We start from the raw sequence: 15,752 nt of genomic DNA on the forward strand, positions 1-15,752 counted from the left end.
CTCTCTACTCCAGTGCTCACTCAGGAGTAGCCTAGGCCTAGACTACTTTTGGAGTATGTAGGGTACACTATCCCTCATCCACTCCATCGGAGTTAACTTCAACTCCGTGTGGCATTTAGGATGGGCCATTACTCAGCTCTCCATTTACAATCAGAGGCAGAATCAACATCACATTTTAGTCATTTAGCACACCCTTATCCAGAGCAACCTACAACCAGAGAATTCAACTAAAGTAGGCAAAACCACCACAATCCATTTAAACTAGGCTGAGTAACTGGGCTCTAGTCCCACTTCCACCATACCTTTTATCTCAAAAGTACCCACACGAAGACATACACCAGCCCGTCTGGAATTAGGGCACGAGAAACACCCACACAACATGGCCCACTGCCATACAGTATTTGGATTATCCCGCACAAATGTGGAAACTAAAGATTTTCATCTCCGTGGAAAAGGACTGTAGATTTATAGCTGATCGAATGCTCAGTTACAAAAAAAGTTTGTGTCAAAGCTACATCACCCGAATTCTTTATTTTCTGAGGTAAGAAATTCTTAAATTCTGCCACTCATCTGTCAATGAACGATTATACTATTCCAGTAAAAACACAAAAAGCCATACACAAACAAGTTTGATATTACTTTAATAAAATGTTTAGAAAAGGCAAAAACTCAACATGTCTGCTCAATAAAATACTACCTTCTCTAATTAGTTGTATTCAAAGCACATCCAAGTTATATCATTTACAAAGATATTTGATTTTAAATAAAATAAAAGTTATATGAATGATAATACAAACGATACATCTCAAACAAACCGTTTTCTTGAACAGCAGTTGAAAAGCATGGTACATGAAGAATAAAATAAGTCAAAGTACATTATCTAGAGAAATCCTCTCTCCAAATGATTATCATTATATGTGAATACCTAAAAGCCAAACTAAAATCCAAAAAGGCACATCCAAAATTACATCAGGGAATTAGAACACGTGGAATTAGGAACAATGCTAAAATAATTTGATTGAAAAAAAATGGTCAAAACCACTTGAGCAGAAGAGTGGCTCATATCATATGCTACTGCTTGTCCAAGCGCAGAGTTCCAGAACTAGAAGCTACTCTGAAATGTTCCAGCATACATTCCTCAACAGAATGACTACTTTAGTCATGAGTCGGGCCATTGTGTCTGAGAATGACTGCACAGGCATACGTATACACACAACACACACACAAAACCCAAACAGAATCAAAGCTACTAAGAAAAAGCTGAAAACATACTTTATTTATTTCAGAGATTTTGTTGTTGCAATGGGGAACTGTTAAAATAAACTGCAGAGAACACACACCTTGCCCCCCAGAAGTTGAAACCTGCTTGAACAGGACTTTTATAAAATCATCATGATTAAAATGAAAGCACAAGACAGACAGTGCTGTACACAGCAGCCAAGACATGGCCCACAGCACATGCAGCCTAGTCCAACCAACTAAAAGAAAAAAAAGGAACACTTCGTATCATCATAAGAGCACATATTGGTGTGGCTTCTTGATTACTTTTTACCCCCCCCAAAAAAATATATATAACACTGCCTGAGCTTTCAGGAATAAATACAAAAATCGACAAAAGAAATGAATCACAAAAATGTTATCTATTTGTACTGTAAAATCAGAAAGGGGATGTGGGGTGTCCATTCTTCCAACAACATTAACTGATGAATCCATCTTCAACAAGCAGTGAACTCGGACAGACCTCACACACACACAATATTGGGCATGCTGTGGCCAAACTTGACTGACTTCACGATACATCGACACTGACAATGCAAAGCTCCAGCTGGCTGCACTGATTAACCACTGAATTAAAAGACCAGATACACAAAACAGGAAAACTAAGTGTTTGAAGACATTTGTACAATAATTGTATCTATCCATTCATTGGCTGATTAATTAACCGTCTTTGCACGGGGTCAGTCAACGATAGGATGATTTAGGAGGGCTTGAAAAAGAAGCAGACTGGGGATTTAAAGAAATCCCCTATGGCATCCTATTCCCTTTGTAGAGCACTACTTTTGACCAGGGCTCACAAAAGTGCATTCTATAGGGAATAGGAGGTGCCCTGGGTTCCCTTCACTCAATTTACATCACTAAGTCGTTACCGTCCTTTTGCCTTTAGTGGGGTTGATCATCATAACAATAAAAATATACAAAGTTACGATTACAGGAGGGGAGCGCTACACTGCCGAACACAGTGGGTACTAGTAACAACTGGATACCCGGAAGGAAACTTCTAGTATGGACCATGAGAACACGTGGCAGGAATATCATATCAGTGACATGGAATGGAGATTTACAACAAGAAGCTAATAACGTCGGCTTTTGCAAACAGCCATCTTAACTCAATACACTGGTGTCAACTTTACTGTGTAGTGCAGGGTCACTTTGAGGGGGGGAAAAAAACCTACTACAATTGACTGACAAGTTCCCTAGCCAATCACTGGGCACAACTGGAATTGACAGATTTCCCTGTCCAATAGCTAGGCATTTTCACTGAAATTTGACCTCGATTCAAACATATAAAGTGTTTAGGGTGGGTCAAGTCGGTGGTTATATCTGGTCCACTACAACTGCAAGTGAGTAAGACCGTCAGTTCAAACTGAAGGTGAATTCATTCAAACAAAGAAGCGCAAAGGATCCCTCCTCTTCTGAGGGTTCTACGATGCAGGGACAGTGTTCTCAGGCTTGTTGGGTATTGATACTGAAATACCATTCATTCAGATGTGCATTTCACAGTTTTGGGTGGTGTCATATTTTCCTTCCCCCACCAACCCACCACAGGTCTTCGGGCTGAAATGTCTCCAGTGATTCCCTGGGTCTTCAGTTATTGAGGTCTCCCTCTTTCTCCAACAGAAAGTTCCAGAGTTCTTTTGTGGTGTTTTGTTGCTTTGCCTACGTTCCAAACAGCACCCTATTCCCCTATGTAGTGCACTCATTTTGACCAGAGGACTATGGGCCCTGGTCAAAAGTAGTGCACTACAAAAAAAAAAAAAAAAAAAAAATGGTAATAGGGTGCCATTTTGGATGTACCCTTTTTTGTGGTGTGTTTTACCACTCAGCGTCCCCGATGGCTTTGGAGAAGACGTAGTCTCGGCCATTCAGGTTCATGATCCCATCCTTCAGGTGGAACTTCCATTTGTTCTTACTTCTGTGGATCTGAGGAGAGAAAAGCATGAGGTAGGAACAGACTGGGATGCCTCGCTCTTTCACACAATACAGTGTGTGTGTGTATGTGTGTGTGTGTGAGGAGAGGAGGGAAACCAAATGGACAGTGTCAGTGATGGCGTTAGGAGAAAACGGGGATACCAGTCACATACACAGGAAGTCTGGGGTTTCCTCACTGGATTCTCATATACAGGATACCTCGTATTGTAGTCATCTGTGGATGACTTACCTTGTCGTACTGGCACACCACCACGTTCTCTGTGTCAAACAGTTCTTGGTCCTCCTCATCACTCACGTCATCTTCACTGTTCAGAGGCTCCTGAAAGAGAGGGGGGGGGGATTAATAACCTACATACTGTGCATTCAAAGATTCAAAGTATTCAGGCCCCTGGACTTTTTCCACATTTTGTTACGTTACAGCCTTTTTATAAAATGGATTAAAGAAAACCAAAAATCTTCAATCTACACACAATACCCCATAATGACAAAGCGAAAACAGGTTTTGAAATGTTTGCAAATTGATAAACAAAAAACTGAAATACCTTATTTACATAAGTATTCAGACTCTTTGCTATGACACTCAAAATTGAGCACAGGTGCATCCTGTTTCCATGAATCATCCTTCAGATGTTTCTACAACTTGACTGGAATCCACCTGTGGTAAATTCAATTGATTGGACATGATTTGGAAAGGCACACACCTGTCTATATAAGGTCCCACAGTTGACAGCGCACGTCAGAGTAAAAACCAAGTTATGAGATCGAAGGAATTGTCTGTAGAGCTCCAAGACAGGTTTGTGTCGAGGCACAGATCTGGGGAAGGGTACCAAACAATTTCTTCAGCATTGAAGGTCCCCAAGAACACAGTGGCCTCAATCATTCTTAAAAATGGAAGAAGTTTGGAACCACATAAAGACTATTCCTATAGCTGGCCACCCAGCCAAACTGAGCAATCGGGGGAGAAGGGCTTTGGTCAGGGAGGTGACCAAGAACCTGATGGTCACTCTGACAGAGCTCCAGGGTTCCTGTGGCGATGGGAGAACCTTCCAGAAGGACAACCATCTCTGCAGCACTCCACCAAATCAAGCCTTTATGGTAGAGTGGCCAGGCAGAAGCCACTCATCAGTAAGAGGCACATGACAGTCTTGGAGTTTGCCAAAAGGCACTTAAAGGCCTCTGACAATGAGAAACAAGATTTTCTAGTCTGATGAAACAAAGATTTAACACTTTGGCCTGAATGCCAAGCGTCACGTCTGGAGGAAACCTGGCACCATCCTACGGTGAATCATGGTGGTGGCAGCATCATGCTGTGGGGATATTTTCAGCGGCAAGGACTGGGAGACTAGTCAGGATTGAGGAAAAGATTAATGAAGCAAAGTACAGAGAGATCCTTGAAGAAAATCTGCTCCAGAGCACTCAGGACCTCAGACTGGGGAGAAGGTTCACCAGGACAAGTCCCTGAATGTCCTTTAGTGGCCCAGCCAGAGCCTGGACTTGAACCAGATCGAACATCTCTGGGTAGACCTGAAACTAGCTGTGCAGCAACGCTCCACATCCAACCTGACAGAGCTTGTGAGGATCTGCAGTAAAGAGTCGGAGAAATCCCCAAATACAGGTGTTCCAAGTTTGTAGCATCACACCCAAGAAGACAAAGCAGTGATCGCTGCCAGAGGTGCTTCAACAAAGTAAAGGGTCTGAATACTTATGTAAATGTGTTTATATATTTTTTATTAGCAAACATTTCTAAAAACCTGTTTTTGCTTTGTCATTATGGGATATTGTGTGTAGAAGAGGGAATTATTTTCTCTCCAATTTTAAAATAAAGCTGTAACGTAACTAAAGTCAAGGGGTCTGAACACTTTCCAAAGGCACTGTATATCCATCCTTTCAGTCAATCTCTACAGCCAAATCTAGAGAGTACAACAGTGTGCTGGTAAAGTGCTTTGGAACTGGTTAGAGACAGTTTTGCTCACCTAGTCAGTAGGTCATACAAACATTCTAAAGGTAAAAGTTTAGAACCATTGTATCTCTCTCGGTCTCATTGAGAGTACTACCCACCTCCTCCACCTGGCCGTCCTCCCCTCCATCTTTATCCTTGTCTTCATCCTCATCCTCATCATACTCCTCCTCCTCCTCGTCCTCATCCTCTGAGGACGTGTCCCCCGCGCCGTCAACCTGCAGCATCATAGGAGGCTGCTGCTTGGCTTGCTGCTGCTGCTGCGGGGGCCCTGGCGCAGCGCCACCCTGGACCTGTTGTACTTGTTGGACCTGCTGTTGGATCTGCTGCACCTGGCCGGGCTGGCCTGGCATCTGCATTACCTGAAGAGAGGGATGGGTTGAGAAGGATTGGGTGGTGAGAGCTGGGGTGTTCAGCAGAGGAATCACCATTTGTATAATACGGTAAATAATTCCCTCTTGCATATGCATATCTATAGATTCTCAAAAGCTGAGTGTAAAAATACATTGAATGTAGGTATACTAATGCATATTTTATAAAAACAAAACATTTCAGGGGAATACGTGTACCATCTTTTTGTTTCTTTAGAGCGCCAGTAGTGACTAGTGAGTGTTTGATATCTGACCTGTGCGTTCTGCTGGACCTTGTTCCCAGTGAGGACGATCTGTTGAGGCTGGATGATGACTCCAGTCTGCTGCGGGTGGCCTCCCTGGAGAGGAGCCAGCACCTGGGGGGCAGCAAGATGACATTACACCCCACTGAACCACCAGGAACTAGTAACGGACACGTCACCTTCCAAAACCACTCAGCTTGCACAACATAGCCATCTTAAGCCACTTCTGTAAATCTGAGGACCTCACAGAAGGCCCATAGGGTAACGGCCATTTTATCCTCCTCTACTCATGCCATCTATCACAGCTTTGACACAAGACCAGGTATTCTGGCACTGGTTAGTGAGCAAGTGGCCGCAAAATATTCTTAATTGAACTGTGGACAATCTGCACGAGGAGGACTACGTCCACCAGAGGTACCACCATGTCTATTTCAGCCACACCCGTCGCTGACATGCGTATAAAACCGAGCACACAGCCATGCAATCTCCATAGTCAGGCATTGGCAGTAGAATGACCCGTACCGAAGCGCTCAGTAACTTTCAATGTCGCACCGTCATAGAATGCCACCTTTCCAACATGTCAGTTCGTCAAATGTCTGCCTTGCTAGAGCTGCCCCAGTCAACTGTACGTGCTGTTATTGTGAAGTGGAACCGTCTAGGAGCAACAACGTCTCAGCCGCGAAGTAGTAGGCCACACAAGCTCACAGAGCAGGACCGCCGAGTGCTGAAGCACGTACAAATCGTCTGTCCTCTGTTGCATCACTCACTACAGTGTTCCAAACGGCCTCTGGAAGCAACATCAGCACCAAAACTGTTAGTCGGGAGCTTCATGAAATGGTTTCCATGGCCAAGTAGCCGCACAAGCTTAAGATCACCATGCGCAATGCCAAGTGTCGGCTGAAGTGGTGCAAAGCTCGCCGTCATTGGACCCTGGAGCAGTGGAAGCACGTTCTCTGGAGTGATGAATCACGTTTCACCATCTGGCAGTCCGACGGATGAATCTGGGTTTGGCGGATGCCAGGAGAACACTACCTGTCCAAATTCTACCATAGTGCCAACTGTAAAGTTTGGTGGAGGAGGAATAATGGTCTCGGGATGTTTTTCATGGTTCTGCCTAGGCCCCTTAGTTCCAGTGAAGGGAAATCTTAATGCTACAGTATACAATTACATTTTAGACGATTCTGTGCTTCCAACTTCTTGGCAAAAGTTTCAGGAAGGCCCTTTCCTGTTTCAGCATGACAATGCCCCCGTGCACAAAGTGAGGTCCATACAGAAATGGTTTGTTGAGATCGAGGTGGAAGAACTTGACTGGCCTGCACAGAGCCCTGACCTCAAACCCATCGAACACCTTTGGGATGAATTGGAACGCCGACTCTGAGCCTGGCCTAATCGCCCAACATCAGTGCCCGACCTCACTAATGCTTGTGGCTGAATGGAAACAAGTCCCCGCAGCAATGTTCCAACATCTATTGGAAAGCCTTCCCAGAAGAGAGGAAGCTGTTACAGCAGCAAAGGGAGGACCAACTCCATATTAATGTCCATGATTTTGGAATTAGATGTTCAACAAGCAGGTGTCCACATACTTTTGGTCATGTAGTGTATATGTTGGAGGACGGCGAGCAGACCTACCTGTGTAATGGGGCGTACCTGCTGTATTACGGGAGCCTGCACGCCACCCGGCTGCATCTGAGGAAGGACCTGCTGTTGTAGCACCATCTGCTGCTGGGGCTGGATGATGTACTGAGCACCGTTGGCTGCACGCACAAACTGTAGGATCTGACCTGGGGCCAGAGAGGAGGAGAGCGGAGGATATTAGACCTATGAAGAGTATGTTCAGGATCTGACTGGAGAACAGAGGAGAGGAACGAGCGATGAAGACCAAAGCCCTCGAGACCCAGACTCAACCTCGTGAGACTCAATCAAAGATCCATATTATCGAAACCATGACCAGACCAAGAACAGTTTGAATGTTGAGAAACAAGTATATTAACAAGTCAGAAAGAAAGGCTTCTTATTCCTAGGTTGTACACACCATCCGCTGTCTTAATATAACAATTCTGGGACAAATTGCCTGATGTGCGTCACCCGGGAAGGACATAAGAAATCCAGGGCAGAAAAAAAAAAAAAACAGATTGGTATTTGGTGAGGTAATCTTTCTGCAACAATACGGCTGTGTATATACTTTTAGTTGTCAAATAATCAATGAATCACTATGCAGTATTATAATACATGATTAATACTAGAGCTAGTGTGATGCTAATGTTCTACCTTGGCTGGTGATAAGCTGATGGTAGGGACTGACACCTGTGGGTAAGGCCAGGGTTGCTGCGGTGGCTGCTGCACTCTACAGGACAAACAGAGAAAACGCACATTACTATCCAGGCAAGGACAAAGAGCTACTCCTAATCATTCACAGAAAAAATTTACAAAATAAAGAGAGGGTGCGCTAGAGTGTGTGCTTGTTCAAGATAAGACTCTGCACAGATAAACAGATCTTCAAAACGCCTGGAGAAGCATTTAAAATGTAACCTATCACTTTGCTATAATAATCCTATATTCTGTGCAGACCGGTAAAATCTGTGCATCGCACAAAGACTACAGCATCTAAATCTGACACGTGAGTTCAGAAGACAAAACAAATTGATGGGGGAAGGTTAGAGAGGGAAAAAAACAGGCCGTCCGAAAAACAGGTCAGAAAACTAGGGAGACACCTTTCTATCCAATCTGAAAAACAGAGCTAGAGTATCCCAGAGTCTAAGACTGATCTAACTTCAGCTCAGAAAATACCCCGGGGGGGGGACAGACGAGTTGTGAGACTCTTCTCGGTTTATCTGCTCAGTAATCCAGTCTGAAATCCGTAGCTCTCACTAAACGATTTCCTGAGTGGCCTCGCTTCTCCTCCCCTCATCCCTCTGTTCCATCTGTCCTCCAGCTGGCCTGGTCAGTGTCACGCTCAGCGCCAGCTCTTATGTCACCGGTCCTAAACGTGTAGTCCATCTACAGACAACCGCCCTACTCCACTCACCATCCCCGTTGCACTCATGTGCTGCAGAATCTTAGGATCCTGCACAATGACTTGCTGCTGGGGTGCTGTGGAGAGACAGGGGAGATGCATGTATTCATTAAAGTATTGATTACACACGCAGTAATTAAACTTCTAAAAAATTTGAAACATCTTGCCAATGCCACTTTGGAACAAACTGTGTGTGTGTGTGTGTGTGTGTGTGTGTGTGTGTGTATGTAAACAATAAATACTGTATTATAATCATAATCAAGGGATTATATTACCGCTTGTGACAGTAGGCCGGGTGGATTGCCAGCTCGTCACTGTGAATGAGAATGGATTCTCTTTTCAATGCATTTGTGGTTTTCATATACTTTGCAGATAGTCATTTCAAGTAGTTCTTTGAAATGGACTTTGAATTGGGCACTTTAGACGAGAACCTGTTGTGTCTGGACTCATAGCAATTTATATCATACACTGCGAGTGTGGAAAGACCAGACATGGTGGTTAGGGCTGGCAGGCAGGGCAGGTCTGAGGTGGGTGGTTGGCTTTAAAGGGCTGTGTCAGAGAACCATCTACATGGGTTTTACATAGCACTTTTCAATGCCCCAAATATGCTCATACACTGGAGGTGGTGAGAAAGAAGGTGGTTAGAGGTGTTAGAGGCTGGGCATGGCTGTAAAATGGGGCAATGGCTTATAGGCCAGGTTAATTTCCTCTACACAGATTCAACCTAATCCTGGATTAAAAAGCCTTATCAATTGAGAATCTCCATTGAACATGCTTTTTAACTCTAGGACTGGGCTTAATCTGTGTCTTGGGAAACCAGCCCATAACATACCAAGGACAGCAGGGGTGATGTGTCAGGGCCGAGGACTCACCTTGCTGCTGCGGGGGCAGGAGGACCTGCTGTGCCTGGGCTTGCTGGGTGGCCTGCTGGGCCTGTTGGGCCTGCTGATGGGCTGCTGCCTGGAGGGCCGCCTGCTCCTCGGTATGGAAGCCCTCCACTGCCTTACTCTGCATCAACTTGTTCTCCCACAGCTAGGGAAGATGAGAGGAAGACAACTTTAAAAATGGAGGGGTAAGTAAGAAGTTGACCATCAGCTTATAGACTAATATAACTTCATGTTTTCCAGAGGGATCTTCAGACTTGCTTATCCTCTGACCACAAACGGAAGGTAGAATTAGATGGTCCATTCATTTGGGATTGAGGCTTAGAGGTCTCATATTGCATAATAGCAGGATCTACTACAGATCTGCTAAAGATGAAGAATATTCTACAATGGAATGCGACTAAAAAGGAAGTGATGAGTTCCGTACCGTTTTGAGCTCCATGAGAACCTGCTCGTCCACCCCCTCATCCAGGAAGAGCTCCCGGACTTCGTTGATAACATCTTCAATCACAGACCTGTACAGTTTAGGCTGACAGAACATTCAGAGTACTGTTAGAAGTGCTCTAATATAGAGTATAGTTATTCCACATGGTGATAAATGAAATGTACTCAAATGCAACTTGGTAAAGAATGTCAGCCAACAAATAATGCAAAATGTCATGTTTTGAAAAATGTCATTTTGGGGCATGACTGCCTTTGAACATCAGTGCCAGGCATTCATAAACTGCATACCATAAGAATCATAAAATTAAACAGAATTTAGAAACTATAGAATTGCAAAAAAAAGTGCCATTCTTACAATTTAACTATGTAAAATCAATTCCAAATTATGATTTGTAAAGTGAAAGTGTGCAGACTTTCATTGCATTCCCCAAAATGTTACAAATTCTTGGACAAGTTGGGACAATTCATCATCAAGTTATCAAGTCATTAATATACGATTGAACATAGTTTGGAAACCCTAGACTAGACCACAAATGTGCAGTGCATATGGGAGCTTTCAAACCGTAAACAAGTTAACGCAGCAATCGTTTCTCAACCAATCAATCCTTTAGGATTTTCTCAAACTGTAAACAACCTAAACAAACCGATCAGCTGGCGAGAAGTAAACTCAATAGGCCGTGCACAACATAGCTTAACATTCAATCATACACCGTCAAACTCAAACGGTCGCGTGAACACCGACAAAAGGTCATTTTCCCCGGTGTCACCGTCGCTCTCCCCGCCTCTTGGCCTGTCTGCTCACTATTTCAAGCTCAGTCGGGTGTTTATATGTAGAGACGGTGACGTAGGGTTGAGTAGCGCCTTCCCATCCCGGGCAGTCTATATTAGAGAGCCAATATGGCTGTATAAAACCGAGCTGCGGAAAGGAGGAAGGTCACAACCGTCAAGAGAGGAGACATGGAAGCCATTTTACGGAGCCGGGGTCAGGCACACATTGCCTCACGCTCGCAGTCACTAATATTCCAATGTTGGATGTAAATGGGGTTGTTGCTAGAAGATAGTGTGACTTTAGCTGGTTAAAATGTGATTTTAGAGACGGACAAATAAATAGTGGAGAATAGAGGGCTACGTGTTTTGGGGCGGCTAGCGAGCAGCCTTGTTCGTGTAATGGTGGACAGAGGCACTGTACGACCTTGTTTGAAATTATCAAGCAATACATAGCACCTGAATCAGTTTTAATTCCGACAATAGGAATTAAACAAATGCATTGGATGAGAAGGTGCTTCCAACTGTACATCAAGGCAAACTGCTAGTTTTCATTAGGCTCCAGGAACAATTCCTAAACTCGAAGATACTGTAGATAGGTACCGTACTAACTAGTAACTAACGTTATTGATAGCTAACTACGTTATATTATTTTTTAGGTAGCTCTCCAGTCCACATTGAAAATGCATCAATGTAGTTGATGCATGTTGACTAGCTAACGTTACTGTAGTTAGGTGGCATAGCTTGCAAATTAGACGAGGCTCAAAACACATTTCTAACTTGATATTTAATTATTTAGCTTAAAACTAAAAGACTTGGCTAAAGGTTAACACTGCATCTGAGAACATTTGCCCAAGATAAGTTAAAAACGTCATTCCCCAGCTGCATTCTGAAAATGATTTAGCTATGGTTTCGAAGAGGTTAAAATGGCTGTTGTACTTATGGCTATCATTTTTATTCATGAGAAAACCTAAATTGTTCGCCAAAAATACTCCCTAGGTAACTTATTTTAATGTTTTTGCACTCAAAATTATTTTTTGGCAGTTAGTTTGCCATCATAACTAGTTCTGTCTCACTAACTACCCTCTGAGAATGATCCTTACCACTGGATTCGAGTTAGCCGAGCTCGCCATTACGCGTAGTGTAAAACCACACGAAAATGAAGCGAGGAATGAGAGCAAAAAAAGGAAAAACGATCTAAAACAACTGGGTACGATACTTAAAATTAGCCGGCATAACTTTTGTAAATAAAACACAGATTTGAACGGTCTTATTTACAAATCCGGTCTGTGCCTTCCCAGCCGTTCTTCGCCCGCCGTTGTCCTCCTTTATATACTGAGCTGGAGCTGCGAGTGCGCGAGACATAAGGCAGGTCAACCCGGTCATTACCGCGAGAGTCCGCGGGAATATCGTACAGAAGAAAAACATTCAGTTTTAACAGTACCTCGAAATGTATTTTTACGTAGTGTATTGGGAATTGAGTGAATGAAAGTATTCACAAAAAGCAAATAGCTTTGCTTCAATCGTTTCTGATTAGCTTTGATGCTGACTACTGTTTTTTTAGTTTTTTTTGTATTACTACGTTTTGTTTGGTAAATAAACATAAACATCACAATGCATTCATGCAATCTGTTTTTTTTAATATATATACCAGACGTTGCAAAACAAGGTAAACTGTCTAATGCCATATTTCCAAGGCAGGCACAGAAATGTACGAGCTATGCGAAAATAGTTTTTTCTCATAGAGTGAACCAGTAGTCTGTAATGCAGATTGGATGGTGCCGCCAGTGGAAACTATCATGTTTATAGATTGGATAATCTTCCTTTTTCTAAATATTTTTCGTTGTTTCGCCCAACAAGCAAGTTTGGGGTGTTAGTATCTAGGTCAATGAGAGTGTCGAATTTGATCAACAAAAAATGAATGGATTATATGCTACGTGATGTTTATTTGATCGAATAGAAGATTCGTAATGCTTATAAAGTTGTTACGAGTGTACTGATAAAAGTAGGACATGTGCAACGTTAAGAAAAAATACTTTATATCGGAGTTGTCTCGAGATGACTATGCAAATTTTGCTTAAGGCTAGTAGCATAGCGTCTCCCTCCATTGAATACAGGCGGTTGACGTCAACAACCCTCATCGAATAATCAAAAAAGGACTACAACAATGAGATGTATCCACCAATCCAACGAACAGATAAACTCGACAGCCCGCAGTGCAGCGTTGAGGACAACGACTCCCATTGTTAGCTCAAAGAGCACAGGAGGTTGGTGGCATCTTAATTGGGGAGGACGGGCTCGTGGTAATGGCTGGAGCAGAATAATTGGAATGGTGTCAACAACATCAAACACGTGATTGATGCCATTCCACCATTCCAGCCATTATTATGAGCCATCCTACCCTCAGCAGCCTCCACTGGCGAAGATACATGTATCTTGTCAGTATATCCACAATCTTTGGTTATAATAAGGAAGTGAACGTTAATGATATTAAGGGTTAAATGGAAAAAATCTGACCTCTGAGATAAAATGGGATGGCCCTCTCTTCAGCAAAATATATTTTAAAGTGGATAGCAGAGAACATCCTTACCGTTACCCTCACTTCTTGGACAGACCGGAGCCTTAGATATGATGTTTTAGAAAGTGTTCTTCGTCTTGTAAGCATTATGGCAATGCAATAATTTTGATCGTGTACAGGGCTGCGGGCCAGAAGGTTATCGGTTCACAGACCACGTAGAGAAGAGTATCGGTGGAAAGATCTCCTTTATAGTAAAAGCATGAATCTATCATCGTATTTGCAGGTCTGAAGAAAAATGCTTTTTATAAACATTTCATGCATTTCATACTTAATTTTACAAAGCAGAATCTTTTTTAATACCACACAAATTACAGGCTAAGAATGGACCAAGATAGGCCTGCAGTGCCTAAAGAAAGTATTCACACCCCTTGACTTTTTCCACATTTTGTTGTGTTACAAAGTGGGATTTAATTGTCATTTTTTGTCAACGATCTACACAAAATACTCTGTAAAGTCAAAGTGGAAGAAAAATTCGAACATTTATAAAAAATAAATGGAAAATAGAAAAACACATATATTGATTAGATACAGTTGAAGTCGGAAGTTTGCATACATTTAGGTTGGGGTCATTAAAACTCAATTTTCAACCACTCCACAAATTTCTTGTTAACAAACTATAGTTTTGGCAAGTCGGTTAGAACATCTACTTTCTGCAGTAATTTTTCCAACAATTGTTTACAGACAGATTATTTCAATTTATAAGTCACTGTATCACAATTCCAGTGGATCAGAAGTTTGCATACACTAAATTGACTGTGCCTTTAAACAGCTTGGAAAATTCCAGAAAATGATGTCATGGCTTTAGAAGCTTCTGATAGGCTAATTGACATAATTTGAGTCAATTGGAGGTGTACCTGTTGATGTATTTCAAGGCCTACCTTCAAGCTCAGTGCCTCTTTGCTTGACATCATGGGAAAATCAAAAGAAATCTGCCAAGACCTCAGAAAAAAAATTGTAGACCTCCACAAGTCTGGTTCATCATTGGGAGCAACAATCCCAGAACAACAACAAAGGACCTTGTGAAGATGCTGGAGGGAACAGATACAAAAGTTTCTATATCCAGAGTAAAACGAGTCCTATATCGACATGAGCTGAAAGGTCGCTCAGCAAGGAAGAAGCCACTGCTCCAAAATCGCAATAAAAAAGCCAGACTACGGTTTGCAACTGCACATGGGGACAAAGATCGTACTTTTTGGAGAAATGTCCTCTAGTCTGATGAAACAAAAATAGAACTGTTTGGCCATAATGACCATCGTTATGTTTGGAGGAAAAAGGGGGCTGCTTGCAAGCCGAAGAACACCATCCCAACCGTGAAGCATGGTGGTGGCAGCATCATGTTGTGGGGGTGCTTTGCTGCAGAGGGACTGGTGCACTTGGCAAAATAGATGGCATCATGAGGGAGGAAAATTGTGGATATTTTGAAGTAACATCTCAAGACATCAGTCAGGAAGTTAAAGCTTGGTCGCAAATGGGTCTTCAGAATGGACAATGACCCCAAGCATACTTCCAAAGTTGTGGCAAAATGGCTTAAGGACAACAAAGTCAAGGTATTGGAGTGGCCATCACAAAGCCCTGACCTCAATCCCATAGAAAATTTGTAGGGCAGAACTGAAAAAGCGCGTTTGAGCAAGGAGGCCTACATACCTGACTCAGTTACACCAGCTCTGTCAGTCAGGAGGAATGGGCCGAAATTCACCCAACTTATTGTGGGAAGCTTGTGGAAGGCTACCCAAAACATTTGACCCAAGTTAAACAATTTAAAGGCAATGCTACCAAATACTAATTGAGTGTATGTAAACCTCTGACCCACTGGGAATGTGATGAAAGAAATAAAAGCTGAAATTAATCATTCTCTCTACTATTATTCTGACATTTCACATTCTTAAAATCAAGTGGTTATCCTAACTGACCTAAGACAGGGAATTTTAACTAGGAATAAATGTCAGGAATTGTGAAAAACTGAGTTTAAATGTATTTGGCTAAGGTGTATGTAAACTTCTGACTTCAACTGTATATACTGTATTCTATCCTATTCTACTGTATCTTAGTTTATGCCTCCCTGACATTGCTCGTCCAAATATTTATATATTCTTATTTCCATTTCTTTACTTTAGATTTGTATGTATTGTTGTGAAATTGTTAGTTATTACTTGTTAGATATTACTGCACTGTTGGAGCTAGAAACACAAGCATTTCACTACACCCACAATAACATCTACATAATTAAAAAATCCCTATCAAAATCTCTCAATTTAAGCTAGAGATATGTTTTTTGCATGGGCTGCGTC

At 42.5% G+C, this 15,752-nt stretch overlaps 1 protein-coding gene across 4 annotated transcripts; it reads right to left on the reverse strand.

Annotated features, from left to right (window-relative positions):
• Positions 1-624: 624 nt before the first annotated feature.
• Positions 625-12,218, reverse strand: LOC106571676 (transcription initiation factor IIA subunit 1). 4 transcript variants are annotated; one of them, XM_014145012.2, is made up of 12 exons: positions 11,990-12,218; positions 10,105-10,206; positions 9,666-9,825; positions 9,069-9,107; positions 8,806-8,870; positions 8,049-8,124; positions 7,813-7,851; positions 7,428-7,561; positions 5,793-5,894; positions 5,269-5,529; positions 3,440-3,529; positions 625-3,201 (listed from the first exon to the last, which is right to left on the reverse strand). In XM_014145012.2, the coding sequence occupies exons 1-12, from the start codon at positions 12,017-12,019 to the stop codon at positions 3,094-3,096; spliced, it is 1,206 nt and encodes a 401-aa protein (XP_014000487.1). In that variant the 5' UTR covers positions 12,020-12,218; the 3' UTR covers positions 625-3,093. The 4 variants fall into 4 exon arrangements, with proteins under 4 accessions (XP_014000487.1, XP_014000486.1, XP_014000489.1 ...); XM_014145011.2 differs by having other exon boundaries at positions 7,410-7,561; XM_014145014.2 differs by lacking the exon at positions 7,813-7,851.
• Between the last annotated feature and the right edge of the window lie 3,534 nt (positions 12,219-15,752).

The sequence above is a fragment of the Salmo salar genome, chromosome ssa15, assembly GCF_905237065.1.
Source record: "Salmo salar chromosome ssa15, Ssal_v3.1, whole genome shotgun sequence".
NCBI lineage: Eukaryota > Metazoa > Chordata > Actinopteri > Salmoniformes > Salmonidae > Salmo > Salmo salar.